This window comes from Rhinatrema bivittatum, chromosome 6 (assembly GCF_901001135.1).
Source record: "Rhinatrema bivittatum chromosome 6, aRhiBiv1.1, whole genome shotgun sequence".
Lineage (NCBI taxonomy): Eukaryota > Metazoa > Chordata > Amphibia > Gymnophiona > Rhinatrematidae > Rhinatrema > Rhinatrema bivittatum.
The window spans coordinates 151,526,608-151,548,676 of NC_042620.1; the positions used below are offsets into that span (position 1 = coordinate 151,526,608).

The following is a 22,069-nucleotide window of genomic DNA, read 5'->3' on the forward strand; positions in this document are numbered from 1 at the left end:
TGTGATTGTGGCTCCTTTGAAATTATTTTGCATTACTAAATAGGTAAATGAAGTAGAGCAAACAAATATAGACTAAGTTGTTTGCTAGTTTCAAAGCTGTTTTAGATTTACTAAAATCATGCTATACTAAACAAAATATTTACAATATGGTGTCACTGTGTAACCTGTATAAAGTGAAAAATAAATGAAGTGCAATTCTCTGACTGGGTGCACCAGTACAAAGTCCATGTGTACTTTTTTCCCTGCAGACTTTATGCCAATTTTTAAAGGAAAAATGTTCTCTTTGAAAATTACCTAAGAAAAAGTATGTGCAGAAATTTGCATCTGCTCCTTTGCATGTGCAGGTACATTTACTGAGTAAATTTGCATGTATATGCTTGGAAATACAAACACCTCCCCTACCCTGCCCCCAGGAGTGCCTCCCTTCACTGCAAGTAAAGTTGCACATGTAGCGGCACCACGCACATCACTTTACCTGCAGGAAGGAAAAATTATTATGATAAGGACATGACTCAAAAAAGAGATCTAGGTGATAGCATATTCATCTCAAGTTACTTGAAAGCGGTCAATTAATATAATAAAGCAACTGAGAAAACTAGCAGTGTGCTCAGTTACATAAGTAAAGGTATTGGGGTAGATTTTCAAATACCGCGAATAGGCGTACTTTTGCTGGCGCATCAGGCGCAAGCAAAAGTACGCGGGATTTTAGTAGATACGCACGTAGCCGCGCGTATCCGCTAAAATCCTGGATCGACGCGCGCAAGGCTATCGATTTCGTATAGCCGGCACGCGCCGAGCCGCGCAGCCTACCCCCGTTCCCTCCGAGGCCGCTCTGAAATCGGAGCGGCCTCGGAGGGAATCCTCTAAAGCCCTCCCCTCACCTTCCCCTCCCTTCCTCTACCTAACCCACCCGCCCGGCCCTGTCTAAACCCCCCCCCTTACCTTTGTCGGGGGATTTACGCCTCCCTCTGGGAGGCGTAAATCCCCGCGCGCCAGCAGGCCTCTTGCGCGCCGGGACGCAACCTGGGGGCGGGTACGGAGGGCGCGGCCACGCCCCCGGACCGCCTCGGGCCGTAACCACGCCCCCGGGCCCGCCCCCGAAACGCTGCCAACACGCCCCCAAAATGCTGCGCCGACCGGGCCCGCCCCCCGACACGCCCCCCTCGCCAAACCCCAGGACTTACGCGAGTCCCGGGGCTCTGCGCGCGCCGGTAGGCCTATGTAAAATAGGCTCACCGGTGCGCAGGGCCCTGCTCGCCTAAATCCGCCCGGATTTGGGCGGATTTAGGCGAGCAGGGCTCTTAAAATCCGCCCCATTATCTGCAGAAAAGGGAGGCAATATTGCTTCTGTGCAGTGGATTCAGTTCTGAAGATCTCTACCTCTGTAAGGACAATAATAGGATAGCTACAGTTCAGAAAATGGCTACTAAGATGATACAAGGGCTATAACACAAGCCCTACATAGAAATAACTGTACTCAAAATGCACTCACTGGAGGAATAAAGAGATGGGGGGCATTATAGAAACATTAAAATATTTGTCAGGTTCGATAGAGTATGAGAAGTATGCACATGCAAACCCATTTTGAAACACTACTTCCATTCTTGGGCTCCTTTCTAGATAGAAACTAAGACACAAGATAGAAATGCACCCAAAATGTATTAAAGCTCACTGCCTTCACTGCTATCCTCTATGACTGGTTAGGTATCCTCAAAGCCCCCAGTTTTCTGTAGCAGAATTTTCAAGATTCTGTGGCAAGAATTGGCAAATTCTGTGGTAGATTTCTCAAACTTCTACAGCAATTAGGTGGCAAATTTGTATTATTTTGTACATATTTGCAATTTAAATGCATGCCTTTAACATTATAATAATAAAGTTTCGTGACATTTCTGTGTCCAGTTAGTTTATTTGGTTCTTTATTAGAGGAAAAAGGGATTTTATTGATTGGGGTTGGGGAGGAAGGAAGGTAAGGGATCTGGCAATAGGAAGAGAGAAGATCACAGAGGAGAGAAATGAAGAAGGAATCTTAGGCAGGAGAGTTAGAGCGAGATTAGGGATAGAGGAGGACAGAAGGAGAATAAGGAGAGGATGGGAGATTCAAGGAGGATAAGGACAGGGAATGGGAGGAAATGACAGAGGGGAGACAAGAAAGGTCAGAAGTAGGATGGAAGAGAAAGGATCAGGGATGAAGAGATAGGAAGCAATGGAGCATTGGGAATTGGAGTGGAAGAGAAGAAGGGAAGACTGGGATAAGGAGGAAGAGGAGGAAGAGGAGGGAAGAGGGAAGACTAGCATTGGGGTGATGGAGGAGGGAGGATTTGGATAAGGTGAAGAAGAAAGGAAGCCACAACCACCCAATCACAGTTCCATCCCCTCTTTCCCTTATCCCCTCTTATAAAGCCCCTTTCATGCTTCACTATCCCTCTTTCTCAATCCCACTTATCCTGGTTTCCTCCCCTTCACAAATCCTGGTTCACATCCCCATGAACCCCTTACTCGCCCCACTCCCCCCTCTGTGATCCTGAACGCACTTCCTCCCTTTCCCACCCTTAAATCATGCTATCCCCCCCTTTGCCCCATTCCCAGTTCACTGTGTTCCCCCACTTCCCCCATCTTTAGTTCAATTTGTCTCTCCTTCCCCTGCAATCCCTTGTTCTCTCTCTCCCTCTCTTCCCTACCCCATCCCCAGTTCACTCCATCCCTTCCTCTTTCCTGAGACCCGGTAGATTCACTCCCTTCCCCACCCCAAGATTGCCAAATTACTCCATCCCCCCCCCCCCCCCAATGTGATCACCAAGTCACTCTGTGTCCATCAGATACCCTCATTTATACACTGATTCAATTAAACAGGAGGAGGAGACAGCCAGCTTTGCAGTGCCTCTGGTGCTTCCTTTTTCTCCTCCCCCTGCTGACCCCACGTTGCATGCCATGTTAAACCACGTGATTCAAAGCACAACACGCAGGCCTGGCAGGAGAGGAGAGGGAGGCACTAGAGTCACTGAAAGGCTGGTCAACTTCTCTTCCTCTTTAACTAAATGAGTAAGTGAGGGGATCCTAGAGGCACAGAGGGGAAAGATGCACCCCTCACACTGCCACCAACAATTTTCTTCCAAGGCAGGCGGGTAGGAGAGGAGCAAAGCACCAAGGGCTATCCCACTGCACCAATGCATTCTATTTTTATTTTTTTTAAGAAGGTCCCTGGTCTTCCTTGGTAATTTGACCAAATCTGCAGCAAATTTTGCAACTCTTACCATAGCCACAAAATCACAGGAAACTGGGGCCCTGCATATCCCTCAAGAGATATATCCTACCCACTTCTAGGATTTATATCACTTGAAGTTAAGGTTCTTTAGAAGTCATAGCCAATTAAGTTCATTAGCAGGGTGTGTCTCAGTGCTGCCAGGACCCTCTCTGTGACTTTTTCTATTTTCCACACTTATTGGTACCTGTTGCAATCTTCCTATATGAGTCCTTGTGCTGGTGATTTTATATGTCTAAAATCTGGGTTGTTCACTGTTGCGCCCCTGCCCGCGGTTCCACGGACAGGGCCTTACCTTTGCGGCCCTGTGCCACCACTGATGCTGCTCTTCGAGGCCCTGGGAGGCCGCCGCCGAAACCTGGCCTCGCGGCCCAGACTGCTGCTGCCTTCACGGCAGGGAGGACATTGGGGCCCTGCCCCTTCTCTGTGGCTGGAGCTGCTGCCGGATGCCACTCCCCTCGCAGCACTGCGAGGCTGCTGACGAAGCTCAGCATCACGGCTGGGTCCTGCCTTCAGGCCCTGCCCCTCGGTCCGGCAGGAACACCGCCGACGTTACCTGCCTCGAGCCCTCCTGCGCGGCTGGAGTGCTGCCTCCTCAGCCTGCCTCTTCCTGTGCAGGCTGCTGTCCAAGGTCCTGCAGTTGCTCCTGGCCTTCTCTAGGCACGCGACCGTGCCTCTTCATTCCTTTTCAAGGGCCAGTGGCAGGAAGTGGCCGCAGCTCCTTCGACTGCCAGTCTCTGCCCTCTTCCTGGGTTTGCCCTATAAAAGGGGCTTGCTTCATTCCTTCAGGGTCTTCGCATCTATCCAGATGCTCCTAAAGACTGCTCTTCAGCCTGATGCCTGTTCCATGTCCTGAGGTCTGTTCCATGACTTGATGTCCGTAACTCTGAACCCTGATGTTTGTTCCATGTTCTGAAGTCTATGGTCCGTGAGTCCATTCCAAGATGTCCGTGAGTCCATTCCAGAGAGACGCCCGTGACTCCATTCCAGAGAGACTTCCGTGACTCTTCCAGTTATGTCCAAGTTCCTTGATGTCCCATGCTTCCTTGATGTCTCAAGCCTTCCTTGATGTCCCAAGTCTCCCTGATGTTCCAAGTCTCCTTGTGTCCCAAGTTCCATCATGTTTCTGGTCCTAATGCTCCAGGCCTTATAGGATCTGTGCCTCTGGAGATTCCATGTTTTTAGTCTGAGTTGCCAAGCTCCAAGGTTTTATCTTGTCTTCCTAGTCCTGACTCCGGAGGATCCGAGGGGTCGCTGCAACCCTGCGATAAGAGACTTCCTGAGCCTGTCCCGTTCTCCTCGTGGTCCACGACCAGCCATTTGGCTGTGTAGGGTGTGACAGAGACAGTGTGGTCCGCGACCAGTCCCACATGCTATGTAGGGCGCCTGAGGGTCTTGCTTCTCCCTCGTCTCCTTTCCTCATCTCCTTGTCTCTTCAGTTCCAAGTCTTCGTTTCCTCATCTCCTCAGTTCCAAACCTTCGTCTCCTTGTCTCCTCAGTTCCAAGCCTTCGTTTCCTCGTCTCCTCAGTTCCAAGTCTTCGTCTCCTCAGTTCCAAGTCTACATCCAAGTTTACATCCAAGTCTATGTCCAAGTCTCAATGTCTACATCCAGTTTTCCAAGCTCTGTCCAGCTCTGCTCCTGTGCCACCCATTCCTGCACACACACCTCACCACTGGTGCGACTCATGTCCTGACCTGAGCCATTCTGTGGCCCAAGGGCTCCGCTCTCCTATGAGCCAAGTGATGCTCATAGGAGAGCTATTATTTTTTATGTATATTTTTATTCTTAACTTTATTTTCATTGTTTTTATCTATATTTGTAAACCGTTTTGACAAAACTCTATTTGAAAAGTGGTATATAAATACTTTTTAAATAAATAAATAAATGCACGCCGAGCCCACACCATCGGCTCCAGAAGGCTGTGCTCGCAGCATTCACACTGGCATGATGGCCATTACTTCGCTCAGTAGTGAGTGGCATCTGGTTACTGGGCACATTCCATTGGTTAGAAGTTCATAGACACCTGATTGGATATGACTGTTTTGCTGTCATACCTTGATTGAATGGAGTTGCCCCATTTATGCCAGAGTTCATTGCCAAGTTCTGAATGGATGGCAGGGATATACTGCTTACAGATTCAATTCATTGTAAGTCTTTATTTTGCTAGAATTCACTTCAAGCCTTATTTGGCCATCATTATGACCTATTTAGAAAAGGTCAACAAGACATTCTTGAGTTCCGCATCTGCAGTTAGTTCTCCAGATTTCTTTCTGTGATGTACTGAGTTCCAAGTTCATAACTGTCTGCTGTTGGTTAGCCAGTTAAACCCTTTGAAAATTGTCCCCATATATTATAAAGTCTTTGAAGAATTGACATTTTATCCACTAGGGGTGTGCATTCGTTTGCAACGTATTGGCAATCCGCAACATATATGCCATATTCATTGTATTCATGGGGGTCACGAAACATATGACGAACCCCCATGAGTACAACATATCACTAACAAATAAACCCCCACCCTCCTGACACCCCCCCCCCCCCCCCAAGACTTTCCAAAAGTCCCTGGTGGTCCAGCAGGGGTCCTGGAGCGATCTCCTGCACTCAGGCTATCGGTTCCGGTATTCAAAATGGCGCCGATAGCCTTTGCCCTCACTATGTCACAGGGGCAACCAATGCCATTGGTTAGCCCCTGTCACATGGTAGGAGCACAAGATGGCATGGGCCATCCATTGCTCCTACCATGTGACAGGGGCCAACCAATGGCATCAGTAGCCCCTGTGATATAGTGAGGGCAAAGGCTATCGGCGACATTTTGAATACCAGCAGTCGACAACCCGAGTGCAGGAGATCGCTCCAGGACCCCCGCTGGACCACCAGGGACTTTTGGCAAGTCTTGGGGGGGGGGGGTCAGGAGGGTGGGGGGTTGTAGTTAATTAAATTTAAAGGGTTGGGATGGGGGGTTTTTGGGAAATGAATACATATGTAACTAATGAACGGATCGGGGTCCCCCGAGAATGGATGAAACAGATTTGGGTCCCGACGAATACGAATACTGAATGGGACGAATCCGTCCCTGCTGCACATCCCTATTATTCACTGTAGGTGTAAGTATAGAGAGATTACATGACAATCAAAGTCAGAAAGGGAGAAATTCTTTGAAACTGAATGCAGCCTCCAGGTTCATACCTGTTTTACACTCACAACTAGATTTTACTAGGAAAGTACAAACAACGATCATTTTATTGGTTTATATGTTCAATGAGTAAGTAGAAAGAATCCCTTTATTAAAAATATAATTATATTTCGTAGTGAATTTATGGATTTTTTTTCTCAAAGTAGTAAATTAATCATGTTTTTTATTTTTTTCATTTTCTTGTGACTGCTTTTGAAAGCCTGAATTCAAGAGGCTGCTATATGGCCTTTGCTTCTTCCATGCACTAGTTCAAGAAAGGCGAAAATTTGGTCCTCTGGGTTGGAATATTCCTTATGAATTCAATGAGACAGATCTGAGAATCAGTGTCCAGCAACTGCACATGTTTCTGAACCAATATGAGGTAAAGGATATCATAAAGAAAACACATGTTCTTTGTAATACCAATTACTAATATCTTTTCCTTAATTCCTGCTTTTCCTACTTTGAGGTAATTTAAAAACAACCTTTTTCAGTTGCATTGAAATTTTACCTGTATGCATGGTTGGAAAGCCCTTGATGTAATTGCCTTGGCTGCTTTGTTTCTGTGTGGTTTGCTTTGCTTATACGGGATTAATGTCCCTTTAATGTATAATATAATTTACACTGTGCTAAAGTGTTTGATCAATGAGTTGCATTCAGTCTGACATCATTAAGATTTTCTTGTGCAAGAAATTAAAAGGAAGAAAAAAATCCATTCCCTGCATCTTCCTCCATCTGTAATATACGATGGCTGAAACTTTTACTTCTTATAAGAATATCTCAAGGTTTGGCCATTGGTTCACACCATCCATATCATCACAGGATATATGGTCTAATGTATAGGATGAGAGGGGAAAGTGGCAATGTATTTAGAGAGCATGCAAAATATAAGAAAGAAAAAAACTGCTGCAGCGTTTAATGCTATAGGACACAAATATCTGGTAATGACTGATGAAGTCAATATCTCAGATAAGACCCTTTATGTTTGTTTCAAAGTGTTTGATCATTTTAATGTGCAGTCATTTAAAATTACATGGAAATCACTAGCATTGTTTGATGACTCAATTCATGCCATTTCCAACCCAAAAGGATAGAAAAAACATTTGGCACATGCTAAATATTAGGATGCACTAAAATGATTTAGCTCATGCTAAAATAAAAAAAATGAAAAGAAAAAAATGGTAAAGGAACAAAAAGCAAAATTAAACTTTATGCTCATAGACACCCCTGTTTAAAATGTCTCCTGCATCTTGGTAGTTTTGATATTCCCTTTCACTCTTCTGACAATGCAGTGGTCCAGCCTAGAAAACGTTTCCCCCCATAGAAGTTCCACTGAGCAAGCAAGTTACCTGAATAACTTTAGCCAGTTAATACTACCCAGAAATTCAACTGCACTTCTCAGGTTAAAGATGATACTGAATATACTTGGTTCAAATTATCTGAATAACGTTATACAGGTAACTTTAGGATAGTGATTTGAAATCCTCAGCTCAGTGTGCAGCATTAGTCAAAAAGGCATATAGAACATAGGTGAACAACCTTTCACACATCGAGAGTCACAAAACCAGAATTCACAGAGGCTGAGAGCCACCATGCTTTTCACAAACAGAGGAGGGGGAGTATAGGGGAATGTCCCCAACTAGAAAGAAAAGGCCAATATTCTTTCTCTCTATATCCTCCACCAGTATCTCTTTCTGAGACAAAAACACCCCCACACACACTCTCTCTCTTTGTACTTTACTATTCCCCAGTACTGCCGCATTATGCAAAGTTCTTACTTTCTGCCAGCCCTTTCACAGCCTGCAGCAGCCCTCTCTCATTCTCATTTCCACCCCTCCTTGACACCCACACTGTCCAGGGGTACCACAGCCAGTATATGCAGCTCAAGAGACGCTGGATGGTACCCCTTTGCTAGCAGAATACCTCAAACATGCAGAACACAGATAGATCCTTACCAAATAGAAAAACTGAACTGGAAACTACAATAATCCTGGCTATATTATGCAGTGCAACAATGGAAAAACAGAAACATCACCACTTCTCATAAAACAGCAAACAATAAAATTAAGAAATATAAGACATTATACATAATAATAAAACCATACTAATAAAAGAATATTTCAAAACAGCTGACAAATAGAACATTCAATAAATAAAAACTCACAAATTTGTTTTAATATTTCTCTAAACACCGATAAGAATAGCAAACACAAATACACCCAATAATTTAAACTAATAAGGATTTAAAAAATGTCTTGTTCTCCATACCTGGGGTCTTTTGATTTCCAGTCACCCGAGACTGTTGTGGATTAGTGGGGGAAGGAGAGCCCCACACAAATTTTATCTTCTCTCTCTCACACACATTTAATATGTTCATTCTTTCACACATTCCCTCAAGCTCTCACACACGCAGACTTTCTCTTTCTCTCTCATACATATGAACACAGGGCTCAGAGGCACACCCTCTCTCTCGCTCACATATGCACAAACATATACAGGCTCTCACACATGCACGCCTTCTCTGTCTCTCTCACACACACACACATATACATATAGGCTCTCACATACACAGATGCCGTCTCTCACACATATACACACACATTGTTCGTAGGGCCTTTTCTTGGAACACTGCCCTCCGCCAGGCCTTGTCTTTGGCTGCCATGAGATGAGGTCTGCAGTGGCCTTGCCAGATCTTTCGTCTTCGCAGTATGGGGTCTATGATGGTCTGGTGGGGTCCTCTCTTCTCTCTCTTTTCCACTTGGGGGGGGGGGGTGGGAAGGACAGGTCCCCTTAATCCACTTCAAACTCTGTTGAGGGTCTGAAGACATGAAGTAGGAATCCACTGCATGCCATGATCCTCACCTTTCTGAGTAGCCAATTCACGGGCGGAAATTGTAAACGTACAACTTCCACTGTGAAGTGGCTGCTAAGAAGGGCAAGAATCACAGTGTGCAGTAGATAGATAACAATTGGTAGTAAAGGAGGACTTCACTCGCAAGCCTCAATTTGTGTGACAAAGAGCTGCATGTGGTTTATGAGATGTTGGTTAGCCACCCCTGATATAGAATGTTAGAAATTATTCGGAAAAGAATGAAGCATAAAACGGAGAGCATCATATTGCCTCTGTATCAATCCGTGGTGTGATCACACCTTGAGTATTGTGCACAGTTCTGGTCACCCCATCTCAAAAAAGATATAGTGGTACTTGAAAAGATAGAGAGAAGGACAACAAAAATGATAAAGGGGCTTGAACGTTTCCCTTATGAACAAGGGCTGAAGAGGTTAGGACTCTTGATATGTTAGAGGTTTATAAAATTATGATTGGGGTGGAACAGTAAATAGGGAACAATTATTTATTCTGTCAAATAGTTCTAAGAATAGGGGACACTTTATAAAACTAACTGGTAGTAGATTTAAAACAAACTAGAGAAAGTATTTTTTTACTCAACACAATCAAGCTGTGAAATTTGTTGCTGGAGGATGTGGTCAAGGCATTTAACATAGCTGGGCTTAAAAGAGATTTGGACAAGTTTCTAGAGGTAAAGTCTACAATTATTAGCCCGATAGACTTGGGAAAGCCACCACTTATCCCAGAAAGTGAGAAAAAGAAAATAGATCTGTTTTTTAAGAACTGCCGAGTTCTTCCTAGTAACCTAAATTGGCCACTATCAGAAACAGAATGTTGGGTTCCTTGTACCTTTTGTCTGACCCAGCATAATCATACCTTCTAGCCCTACTCGATATTTCTGCGGCGTTTGACACGGTAAACCACGACATCCTCATCAGCCGTCTAATGGAAATAGGCATCTCTGGCTCCGCTCTGCTCTGCTCTGGTTTAAATTCTTTCTCAACAACAGGCACTACAAAGTTAAAATAAATGACAAAGAATCCCACCCCATCCTGTCAAAACAAGGACTACCACAGGGCTCTTCCCTTTCCCCTACCCTGTTTAATATATATCTACTTCCTTTATGCCAGCTGCTAAATAGCCTCAACCTCACCCATTTTATATACGCGGACGATGTGCAAATCATAATCCCCATCTCGGACCCCATCTCCTCAACTCTAAATTTCTGGAATGACTGCCTACATGCCATCAACCAGCTCCTCTCGAGTCTCAACCTGGTCCTAAATACGTCCAAAATGGAACTCCTGGTTATCTCCCCTAGCGATAACCACCCCTTCACTAATAACACAATAACCCCACTAGCAAGCCATGTCAGAGACCTTGGGGCCACCCTTGACTCTAGAATGAATTTCAAAAAATTCATTAACGCTACAACTAAAGAATGTTTCTTCAAGCTACAGGTCCTGAAGCATCTAAGACCGCTTTTACACTTCCAGGATTTCTGTTCTGTGCTTCAAGCAATACTGTTCTCAAAGATCGACTATTGCAATGCTCTTCTACTCGGTCTCCCCGCCTCTTCGACCAAACCTCTACAGATGCTGCAAAACGCAGCGGCCAGGATCCTTACAAATACACGGCGCAAGGACCACATCACACCTATCCTAAAAATCTTACATTGGCTTCCTATTCAATATAGAATTCTGTTCAAAGCTCTCACTATCATCCACAAATCGGTCTACCAACAAACCACTCTCCAACTCACCTTCCCTCTGGAACTACATACATCCTCAAGACCAATAAGAACTGCCTACAAAAGTAAGCTCAAGGCCCCTCCCAACAAATCATCAATCCACAACTCCATTCACAAGCGAGCACTTTCGACAGCAGGTCTGCTACATTGGAATTCGCTTCCTCAAGACTTACGCCAGGAACAATGCCACTTAACCTTCAGAAAAAAACTTAAAACCTGGCTGTTCACACAAGCCTACCGTTGAAGGAATCCATTCAACCAACTCTGTCTCTCACCCTTAAACCCCACCCTTTTCCCTCCCCTCACTCCCAACCTTTCCCTTTCCCCCTCAACCACAACCCACCCTTTTTTCCCTCTCCCCCCCCTCATCCCCCACCACTCCTCCCATCTGACATACCATGTATATATCCGCTGATTATAATCCATGTTTCTGTATTACTAATTTATTGTTTGTGTTAATTTATAGTTTGTAATTTTGTTAACTTATTGCTTGATTACTCAATCTCCCATTTCTGTTATAGTTTAATCTGTCCATATCTTCCGACATCCATGTTTTTACTCCCCCTGTTTTAATGTAACTTCTCTCTTCTACTTATACGTTAATTGGTTTCCCCATGTTCTAATGTAAACCGGTACGATAAGACCTGGTCTTGAGTGTCGGTATAGTAAAAGAAGTTAAATAAATAAAATAAATAAATGTTCTTATGTCTGACCAGTTACCTGGGAAACTTTGCCCAGGCAGTGCTAAGGTGAAAACCATATCCTCAGAATGCCTCCAGCGCAACCCTCTTCATACCTGGGTATATTTTGTTTTTGTGAACAATGATTTGCCTGGACAAAATTTAACCAGGGAGCAGTGGTAAAATTCAAACCTTGGAGATTGTCCCACTATCTCCAAATGTTATCTGGACCAAACCCTTTCAATAGTGACCTTCTTGTTATTTTTATCTTTAATTTATGGTTCATTTAACCAGTATAGCATCCCTCTTCACATTTTCTGCATTGAACAATGTATGTCATATTAAAAGAAGAGCACAAATGATTACAGCTTGAAAATACGGATGTAGTAATCCAACCTGCAATTGTTTTCTATTCAGACATCATCTTTCTTCTTATTTTACACTAATCTCATGAAGGGACTATAACTAGCCAATGTTATCACAGATGTATTAGTCAATAAATAGGTATCAAATACAACTTATTAATCTTTTTTTTTCTACATGTCTAAGGGCCTGATATACTAGAGGAATTTTCTTGATTATTCTTCTAAGCATTATAGGATATTAGCATTCATCCTTTATGTTTAGTAAATGAAATATTTTTGGACTAAATATGTTGCTAAGCATTAAGTTACTTGAACAATTAATTTCTAATCATTCCATGTTATAGGATCTTCCATATGATGCTTTGAGTTACATGACTGGTGAATGTAATTATGGAGGAAGAGTCACGGATGACTGGGACCGACGCACACTCCGCACCATTTTAAACAAATTCTATAACCCAGAAATTATTACAAATCTAGACTACAAATTTGACTCCAGTGGCCTTTATTTTGTTCCTGATGATGGAGATGTAAGTAATTATTCTTCTTTGAAAAATATATAGTATATTAATTATGAGGGGTTTTCCATAAAAAACAAAAAGATTAAGAAAAGTCCTAAACTTTACATGGTGTGCCATATGTGGTCTACTGGCATGGTGCCCCTTACTATCCATGCAGTATAAAATCACATTTTGAGAGGAGGCTGAACAAAATGTGTACTGCTTATATCCTTAATTGTCCAGCCACCTAAATCATTTACCATAACCTTCAGAAGTATTACTGAATACTCACTAAATGGAAGCAAGTGATCTGTGACTCTACAGACTGTTTGATTTCATAGCAGTATAGCATTTCCACCAATAGATTAATTTACAGGACAACTTAATAGGTCATCTTGCACTATGAAGAATAAGTATAAATTAATTTAATAGAAACATTTTTAAAAGTATATATAGCATTTAAATCTCAAAAGGAAAACAATTTTCTAATAAGCAGTTATTTTCTCTGTAAGTTAGGGTTTGTTGCACCCTAACAGAACATTTGTTCCTTTTCCAACAGCATTTTAATTACCCACCAAGCCTAGCAAAGGGCTTTATGCTCTTTCTATGGCTCTCAGCATCATTCAGCAATGATGGGGGAGAGGTTTGAAGGCAAGTAGTTGTTTCATAGCTAGAAGAAATCCTCAAACTATGGAGAAAATTAAAAATGGGCCAATTTTAGGGGGGTCATTTATCATTTACATTAGGGCCTTAACTCTCAACCTAGCTTGATGCACTCTCTACCTAGCTGCAATCAAGCTAGGTAGAAAGTACATTGTACAAATCCATTCTTTACCTTTCATCGCTCCAAATGACAGAAAATCTTCACTGATGTCAACTTTGCTGTTTGTACCTCTGACTGCATATGTAAAACTGCCCCCCAAAACCTACCCCCCCCCCCCAAACCTCACCCTGAGTTATAAGTGCTCCCTCTTACAGTTTTATAAATGGAAAACTTACATGTTGGCCTCTACAGAGTCTCTTTCTTTCTCTCAGCACAGAAATGAGCCTAACCAGCCCCCCCCCCCCCCTTTTTTTTTTTTTTTTAACATGGGCACTATTTCCATTATATTTATAGCATTTTCATGAATCCAGTGGGTAAATTTGTATTAACTGTGAGCTTAAAAAAATAGTTACTTTCTAACATTTTTGGAGGTGAGCCTTTTTTGGATTGCAATTCTTGCTTAGATTTTTCTAGATTGATAAAGTCTAGACCAAGGGCTGATTGCCCTATCAGGGGAACAGGCTTCCCCCAGTGGGCCGGTCGCTCCCATTACATGATTTTTTTTTTAAATTCCCGGCGAATGAAAAGAAGAAGGTCTGCTACGTCCCAATGAGAAACTGGCGCGACTTCAGCAGAAAGCCATGCGGAGCTGGGAGGCCTACAAGGCCGCAGGAGAGCCCATCCTGCTGCAACCAGAAGAAAGCCTGAACAGCGACACACTGATGACAATCCTGTCCCATGGCAGCTCGCTGATGATGATCGTAAACCCACCCCCCCCGCGCGAGCACATAAGTGTGGCTGTAGTGCAGTGAAGACTTGCCCGCGGGTCTTCCACCCCCAAGGGCTGAAGAGGAACACGGTGGCCTGGTGAAGAGTGGCCCACATGGGTATCATCTCCCGCGGGCTGAAGATCACCTCAGAAGGTATGGGAAGCAGGCTTTGAAAAGGAAGGTAGGAGGAGTGGGAACGTCTCACTCCCTCAGCCTCCCCCCATCCCTTCCTTTTCCATCTGCCTTGGCACTCAGCTCCCCTTCCTTCCCTTCTCTTCCCATGTCTGAGAATGGAGGGAAGGAAAAGGGAGCTGAATTGAATAAGTGAAAGGGAAGGGAGGGGGTTGTGAGTGAGAGGAAAAGATGGAGGAGGAGTGAGAGGAAAAGGATATATGAAGGTAGGAGGAAGAGGAGTGAGTGGAAGGAAAGGGAAGGGTAGTGAGAGAAGAAAAGGGGCTAAGTGAGTGAGAGGGAAGGGAGCAAGGGAAGGGGATTGGTAGGCAGTGAGGGGTGATTGTTAAACTGCTGGGACAGGGGCATTGAGGGGTGAATGTGAGACTCATTTCTCTTGTGTGTGTGTGCATGAAAGCTTGGGGGGCCCTGAGTGTGTGAGAGAAAGAGAGCATGGGGCGGGGCTGTGTGTGTGGGGGACGGGACCCTGAGAGTGAGAACCAGTGTGTGTGTGTGGGAGGGAGCTTGTGAGGGAAAGCATGTGAGAATGAGAGCCTGTGAGTGTGTGTGTGTGTTTGTGAGAGAGCGAGAGTCTGTGTGTAAGAGAAGAGAGATGCTAGGTTCCATATTAGGAGTTAAATCCAAGAAAAGAACCAGGGCATCATAGTGGAAAATATTTTGAAATCCTGTGTTCAGTGTTTGTTGGTGGTCAAAAAAGCAAACAGAATGCTTATATGTGTCTAACTGTCTATATGTTTGGAATTATTAGAAAAGGAATGGAGCATAAAATGGTGAATGCCATAATGCCCTGCATTATTCCATGGTGAGACTGTACTAAAGAGGTAATTTTCAAAGAAGTTACATGAGTCAACATAACATACTATCTATTGCAATACTGGTCCCCTGAGCCAAGACGAGCAAGGCCTACCTGAGAGGAGACTTCCCAGGCTCTCGTCGTTGGGGAGGCAGATCTCAGTACCAGTTCGGGCAATGGTCAGCAGTGGAATCCAATACACAGTCCAAGAGTCGAGGCAGGCAGCAAACAGCAGAGTCCAGTAACAATCCAAGGGCTGAGGCAGGTAGCGAACAGCAGAATCCAGTACTCAGTCCAAGAATTGAGGCAGGCAGCGAACAACAGAATCCAGTGCTCAGTTCAAGGTTCGAGGCAGGCAGCAGACAATAGAATCCGGTAACAATCCAAGGTCCGAAGCAGGCGGCAGACAACAGAATCCGGTGACAATCCAAGGGGTCAAGGCCAGGAGACAATCCAGAAGGAAGGGAGCAGGGCAGGAACAGAGAGGAACAGGAACCAGGACGAGGAGCAATAACGCAGCCAGCAGCTTCAGGACACCTGTTGCAGAGGCAAGGCTGGAGAGCAGGGACTAGGTTTAAATAGTCCCTGCTGGATGACGTCAGGGAGGAACTGCGGGAACTTTTCCCACTGCGGTTCCTTTAAGATCCGACATGGGACGCGTGTGCGCACCTAGGTCGCAGCCAGCCTGGGAGGATTGGAGGCGTTGCCAACAGGCCAGGAAAATCATGGTGGCATCTCCCAGCCACTGCAAGAGAGGACGGCTTGGCTCCAAGGTCCCTCTGGGTAAGTGAGGCCGGCCGCGGGCATGGAACTGTTTAAGCAGTTTTTTATCCAGAATGTTTGAGGCTGGTTCCCAAGTGTTATCTTCTGGCCCAAAACCTTCCCAGGATATCAGGTATTCCCACCTGTGATTCCGTCGATGGACATCAAGAACTTCCTTGACTTGGAAGAGTTGATCTTCAACTGAAGAGACCCTTGAGAGATATGGAGCCTTTGTGGTGGGCAGGATAGCACCAAAGGTTTTAAAAGAGAGACATGGAAAACATTGTGTATCCACAAGGTAGCAGGCAGGCATAAATGGTAAGTGACTGGTCCTATCTGTCGGATGATGGGAAATGGTCCAATATAACATGGATCCAACTTCATGGAAGGCAGCCTGAGACGGATGTACCAGGTACTCAACTAGACCTTATATCCGCACTTGAACTGCGTGCCTGTTGATGATGCTTATCCATGTTCTTCTTAGCCCAGAAGCCAGGTTTTTGTATCATGGACTTAGTGCGCCCCCATAGGTCCTGTAGATCCTGAGCTGTTAGCTGGGCTGCAGGAGAGTCTACTGATAGCGGGGGGCTCGGCTGTTGTCCATAGACTACTTGGAAGGGGAAGGTCCTGGTAGCAGTGTTAAAGTGGAAATTATGGGAGAATTCCGCGCAAGGCAACATGGCTGCCCAATTGTCCTGTCGTTCGTTGACAAACATATGCAAGAACGTCTTCAATGTCTGATTTGTACGTTCTGTCTGGCCATTTGCCTGGGGGTGGTAGGCTGTGGTAAAGTCCAAGGAGATGTTGTATTTTTTGTAGAGCGATTGCCATTATTTTGCAGTAAATTGAGTTTCTCTGTCCGAGAGAATATGTCGTGGTAGTCCATATAACCGGAAGATATGCATGGTAACTAGTTTTGCCAACTCCGGGGCAGTAAGGAGTCCAGGAAGGGCCAAGAAATGGGCCATCTTGGAAAGGCGATCGATGACCACCCAGATGACTCGGCAGCCTTCTGAGGGAGGAAGTTCGACCATGAAATCAGTAGAGATATGAGTCCATGGCTCCTGGGGTGCTGGCAAGGGTTGTAGCAGGTTGTAAGGTTGACCTACTAGAGGTTTGTTTTGATCGCAAATGGGACAACAATCCATGTAATTTTGGACATCCTCCTTCACTCGGGGCCACCAGTAAAAATGTTGGATTAGGCTTAAAGTTTGTGCTCGACGCAGATGACCCGCTATATGAGAATCATGCCCCCAAATGAGAACCTTCTGACGGAGTCGACGGGGAACTACCGTCTTCCACGGAGGAACGGGTATGGAAGTATCCAGGAGAATTCAGGCAGGATATATTACATGGCTGAGGGGTTCCAGAGTGTCCTCCACTTTAAATGACTGGAAGAGGGCATCCACCTGGGCGTTCTTGTGAGCAGGTCTGTATTTCATCTCAAAGTCGATGCAGGTGAAAAATAATGACCACCGAGCCTGACGAGCATTTAATTGTGCGTTCTGAAGATGTTCTAGATTTTTATGGTTCATATACACAGCAATCCAATGTTGTGCCCCTCTAACCATTGCTGCCTTTCTTTGAAGGCCATTTTTATGGCTAACAGTTCTTTATCCCCGATCCCGTAATTTTGTTCCACCAGAGAGAATTTCTTTGAGAAAAACAAACAGGGTCGGAGGCTCCCTTTATCAGAGAGTTGATTCAATATGGCTCCAACTCCCTCCAAGGAGGCATCAGCCTCGATAACGAAGGGGTGCGTGGGATCCAGGTGACGAAAACTGGGTTCTTCCAGGAAGGCTTGTTTCAGGTTAGAAAAGGCTGCGACTGCCTCAGGCAGCCAGTTCTTGGCATTGGCCCCCTTCTGGGTGAGCGTGGTGAGGGGAGCCACCTTCTGTGAGTAGTTGGGGGATACAATGGCGATAAAATTGGCAAATCCTAGGAATCTTTGAAGTGGGTGAAGGCCGGAAGGTTGGGGCCAATTTAGGATGCCCTTTACCTTTTCAGGGTCCATGCGAAAACCTTGGCTGGAGATTATATATCCGAGGAAGGGTAAATTCTCTCTTTCGAAGAGGCATTTCTTCAATTTAGCATAGAGTTTGTGGGCTCGGAGTCTTTGAATTACTTGGGTAACATCTCGACAATGTGAGGATAGATCTTGGAAAAGACCAGTGTGTCATCCAGATAAACCACCACACTGGTATGCAAGAGATCTCTAAAGATTTTGTTCATCATACCTTGGAACACTGCCAGAGTGTTACATAGGCCGAAGGGCATGACTAGATACTCAGAATGTCCATCTCGCGTATTAAACGTGGTCTTCCACTCATCTCCCGTCTTGATATGAACCAAATTGTATGTGCCCCGCAGGTCCAGTTTGGAAAAGACTTTGGCCCCTTGAAGCCAATCAAGTAGCTCCTGTATGAGCGGAAGAGGGTACCTGTCTTTTTTGGTGATAGCATTGAGACCCCTGTAACTGATGCAGGGAAGCAGAGTCCCATCTTTTTTGGTTATGAAGAAAAACCCTGCGACTGCAGGGGAAGTAGAAGACCAGATGAATCCCTTGTCAAGGTTTTCTTTGATGTATTGAGCCATGGTTTTGGTCTCTAGCAGGGAGAGAGAATAGACCCTTCCGTGGGGGTGGTGTGGTTCCTGGAATCAGATTGATGGCACAATCAAAGGGGTGGTGCTCTGGTAAGATGTTGGCTGCCTGTTTGGAAAATACATCCACGAAAGTGGCGTATTGGGGAGGTATTCCCAAGGAAGCTGTGGCTAATGAAAAGCGGTGATGGAGGCCTTACTGGGAGAATGCAGGACGACAAGCAATGAAGACTCCATTGGGACAGCTGAAGGGTCTCCCAATCGAAACTGGGAGAGTGGATCTGTAGCCAGGGAAGCCCCAACACGATGGGGTGAACTGCCCTTTCCAGGACATGAAAGGCTATTTTCTCTTCATCAAGAAGACCGGTCCAGAGAGTCAAGGGTTCAGTCGTGGTGGTGATCTGCCCCGGTAGGGGCTCTCCGTAGATGAACGAAATGTAGAGCGGGGAATTTCTATGGATGGTGGGAAGTTTAAGGTGATCCACCAAGGCCTTCATGATAGTTCCCCCGGCTCCAGAGTCCACTAGGGCGAGAGTAGAAAGCTCGTCTGCATCGGTCATGAGGGTCACGGGTAATGCAAGCTGGGGAGAGGGAAGAGTACAGCCCAGGGTCAACTCCCCACCGACTCCTAGGCTCTGGAGTTTCCCAGTCTTATTGGGCATTGAGCTCGCAGGTGCCCTTGTCTGGCACAATAGAAACAGAGGCGCAGAGAGCATCATCGAAGTTGCACCTCTGATGAAAGATGGTTCTGTCCAAGCTGCATTGGTTCTTCTTGGCTTGTTGATCCAGACGAGGCAATGGGTGACGGAGCAAGAGGGCATGAGAAGGAGGGAGCCAGTTGTATCGACCTTTTTGGGACCCATAACTCTCGATTTCTCTGTTGGAGTCATCTATTGATCCTCCCGGCCAGATCAATGAGAGCTTCCTGGCCAAGGCTTGGTTCAGGCGTGGCCAGGAGGCAGGTTCCAATGCCTGGGCCTCAGCCCGGGCCCAGACCAGATGCCAAAGACTGGCCTGGAGGCTGGGTTCTGACATCTGGGCCTCGACCTAGGCCCGAGCCCAGGCCCAGGTCAGGGCAAGGCCTAAATGCCAGAGCCCAGGCCTCATAGGTCTTCTTTTGTCAACTTCTTTCTTTTTAATTCAAATGACAGCATCCACTGGGGACGCGTTGAAGTAAATTAACTTCGGCACAGCCACCCCAGTGGAGGGAGCCATTTTGATGTATGGCAGTTAAACTCCAGGCAGCTCGCTGAGTGAAGCTGCTTCTTAGGGGTAGATTTTCAAAAAACGCGAAAAGGCGTACTTTTGCTGGCGCATCAGGCGCAAGCAAAAGTACGCTGGATTTTAGTAGATACGTGCGGAGCCGCGCGTATCCACTAAAATCCTGGATCGGCGCGTGCAAGGCTATGAATTCTGTATAGCCGGCGCGCGCCAAGCCGCGCAGCCTACCCCCGTTCCCTCCAAGGCCGCTCCGAAATCGGAGCGGCCTTGGAGGGAATCCTCTAACACCCTCCCCTCACCTTCCCCTCCCTTCCTCTACCTAACCCACCCGCCCGGCCCTGTCTACACCCCCCCCTTACCTTTCTCCGGGGATTTACGCCTCCCGGAGGGAGAAGTAAATCCCCGCGCGCCAGCGGGCCTCCTGCGCGCCGGGCCGCGACCTGGGGGCGGGTACGGAGGGCGCGGCCATGCCCCCGGACCGCCCCGGGCCGTAGCCATGCCTCCGTACCCGCCCCCAAAACGCTGCCAACACGCCCCCGAAACGCCGCAACAACCGGGCCCGCCCCCGATACACCCCCGACACGCCCCCCTCGGAGCTCTGAGCGCACCGGTAGGCCTATGTAAAATAGGCTCACCGGCGAGCAGGGCTCTGAAAATCCGCCCCTTAATGTTTACATTGTGTGTGCTAGGTCTGCGTCCAAGTTTGCTGTAGATAAGCTTCAATATTTTCCAAGATAATCTTCTAAATTAAGTAATTCTTATATGCAATGTTTAACAAAACGTTTTTCTAAAATAGTGGGATTGTTATATCTTGAGACAGATGATTACAATATTTGAGAGTTTAATAGAGGAGGCAGTGTCAAGTAAAAATAATTCAAGTTTATACTGCTGTAATGCTTCCAATAACAACTTATTTTATGAAGGTCTCTTGATATTATTGGTAGTACGCCTGTTGAAAAGGAGTTGCTGTCCCATGCAACTGCTTTTCCAGTCTTCTTCACCTCTCTCAAGTGGAAGAGAGGTGAAGAGGACTGGAAAAGGAGATGTATGAAACAGAGGAGGGAGAGTATCTCCTCACCCCAGCTCTTTTTGGTTGGGGGGAGGGGGAAGACAATCAAGGTCTGCCCTCAGTATCTATCTGTATTCTTACTTTATTCTGCATATCTTGTGAGACCAGTACAAGGCAGGCAGAAAGCCATGCAGTACCTCTGAAATGGCAGCTACAGTACCAGGACATAACCCAAAATTTGGGCAGGCCAAGGCCTGGATGTCCCATCACTCCGATGCCAGCTCTTCTTATCACAGCCCACATCCTCTTCTCCATTTTCTTAGTCCATCTCTCCTTTCTCATTCCCTCTCATCTTCACAGTCTGTCTACTCCTCTCACAAACCTTCACCATCAGCCCCTCTTCCCCTCACAGTTTTCTCCTCCTCTCCTTGCCAGATTTCCTTCATTTCCTATCCTAGACCTTCTCAGCCATATTCCCTTTTACAACTAATCCCATCTTCCAACGAACATTCTCTCTCCTCCTCTCCCAGCACTTCTTTTCTCTCTTTCTCTTTTCCAGTCATTCTATCAGCATCTCTCTTCATCTCTATTGTACCTCATGACAGACCAAAGGCAGAAAGCCTCCCAGTCTTAAACTGCTGTTACTTTCTGGTCTCCTTGCATCCCATTGGCCAGATATTCCACAGCCTGCCATTAGATTGCAGGGGACGGCAAGAGCAACAGCAGGGAGAGAGATGTACTTCCATCCTACCCTTTCCCGCAGCCCTGAAGCATGAAGCTGTCAGCTCCTGATTTACAGGAGTACTAAAGACAATATTGAGGGTGCTCAAGCACCCACAGAGCTGGCACCTATGTATATGACTGCCTACAAGATCTCTGCTTATTAGGGGAAGACGGGATTCAGAGCCATAATAGATCTGTGAGCCTTCCCTACCCTGCTCTGTGGCCTGCTTGGTTCAGACATTCTGACCAGGATGCTGCGATACTGCTGATGACTCTATCCACTTCAGTGATATTAGTGAGGCCCGACATAAAAGTTGTGAGCTGCCATGGGAGGGGAAGAAGCCAGAACAGATAACTACTGTGAGGAGCTAGGACAGATTCCTGTTTGCTGAGCCTCCTCTGCCCTACTCTGTTGCCCTTTCCAGTGCTAACATCCTGACTGGGACATTGAGTTTCCAAGGATGACTCCACCTCTTCCTGCTGACATCATCACAGCCTGATATAAAGGTTGTGTGCCAACATAGGAGGGGAAGAAGTCAGAGGGGATAACCATTCTGAAGAGCCAGGACAGATCTCTGTGCTCTGCTCTGTGACCTGCCCAGTGCTGACATCCTGACCAGGAAGCTGAGCTGCCATTAATGATTCCAGCCCTTCCCACT

The 22,069-nt window shown here is 46.0% G+C and overlaps 1 protein-coding gene across 1 annotated transcript in view; it reads left to right on the top strand.

Moving 5' to 3' along the window:
• The window catches only part of DNAH7 (dynein axonemal heavy chain 7), a 724,465-nt gene that overhangs the window by 639,084 nt on the left and 63,312 nt on the right, over positions 1-22,069 (top strand). Inside the window, 2 exon segments of the mRNA XM_029606081.1 lie at positions 6,654-6,815; positions 12,421-12,606. Coding sequence (XP_029461941.1) covers positions 6,654-6,815; positions 12,421-12,606 — 348 coding nt within the window.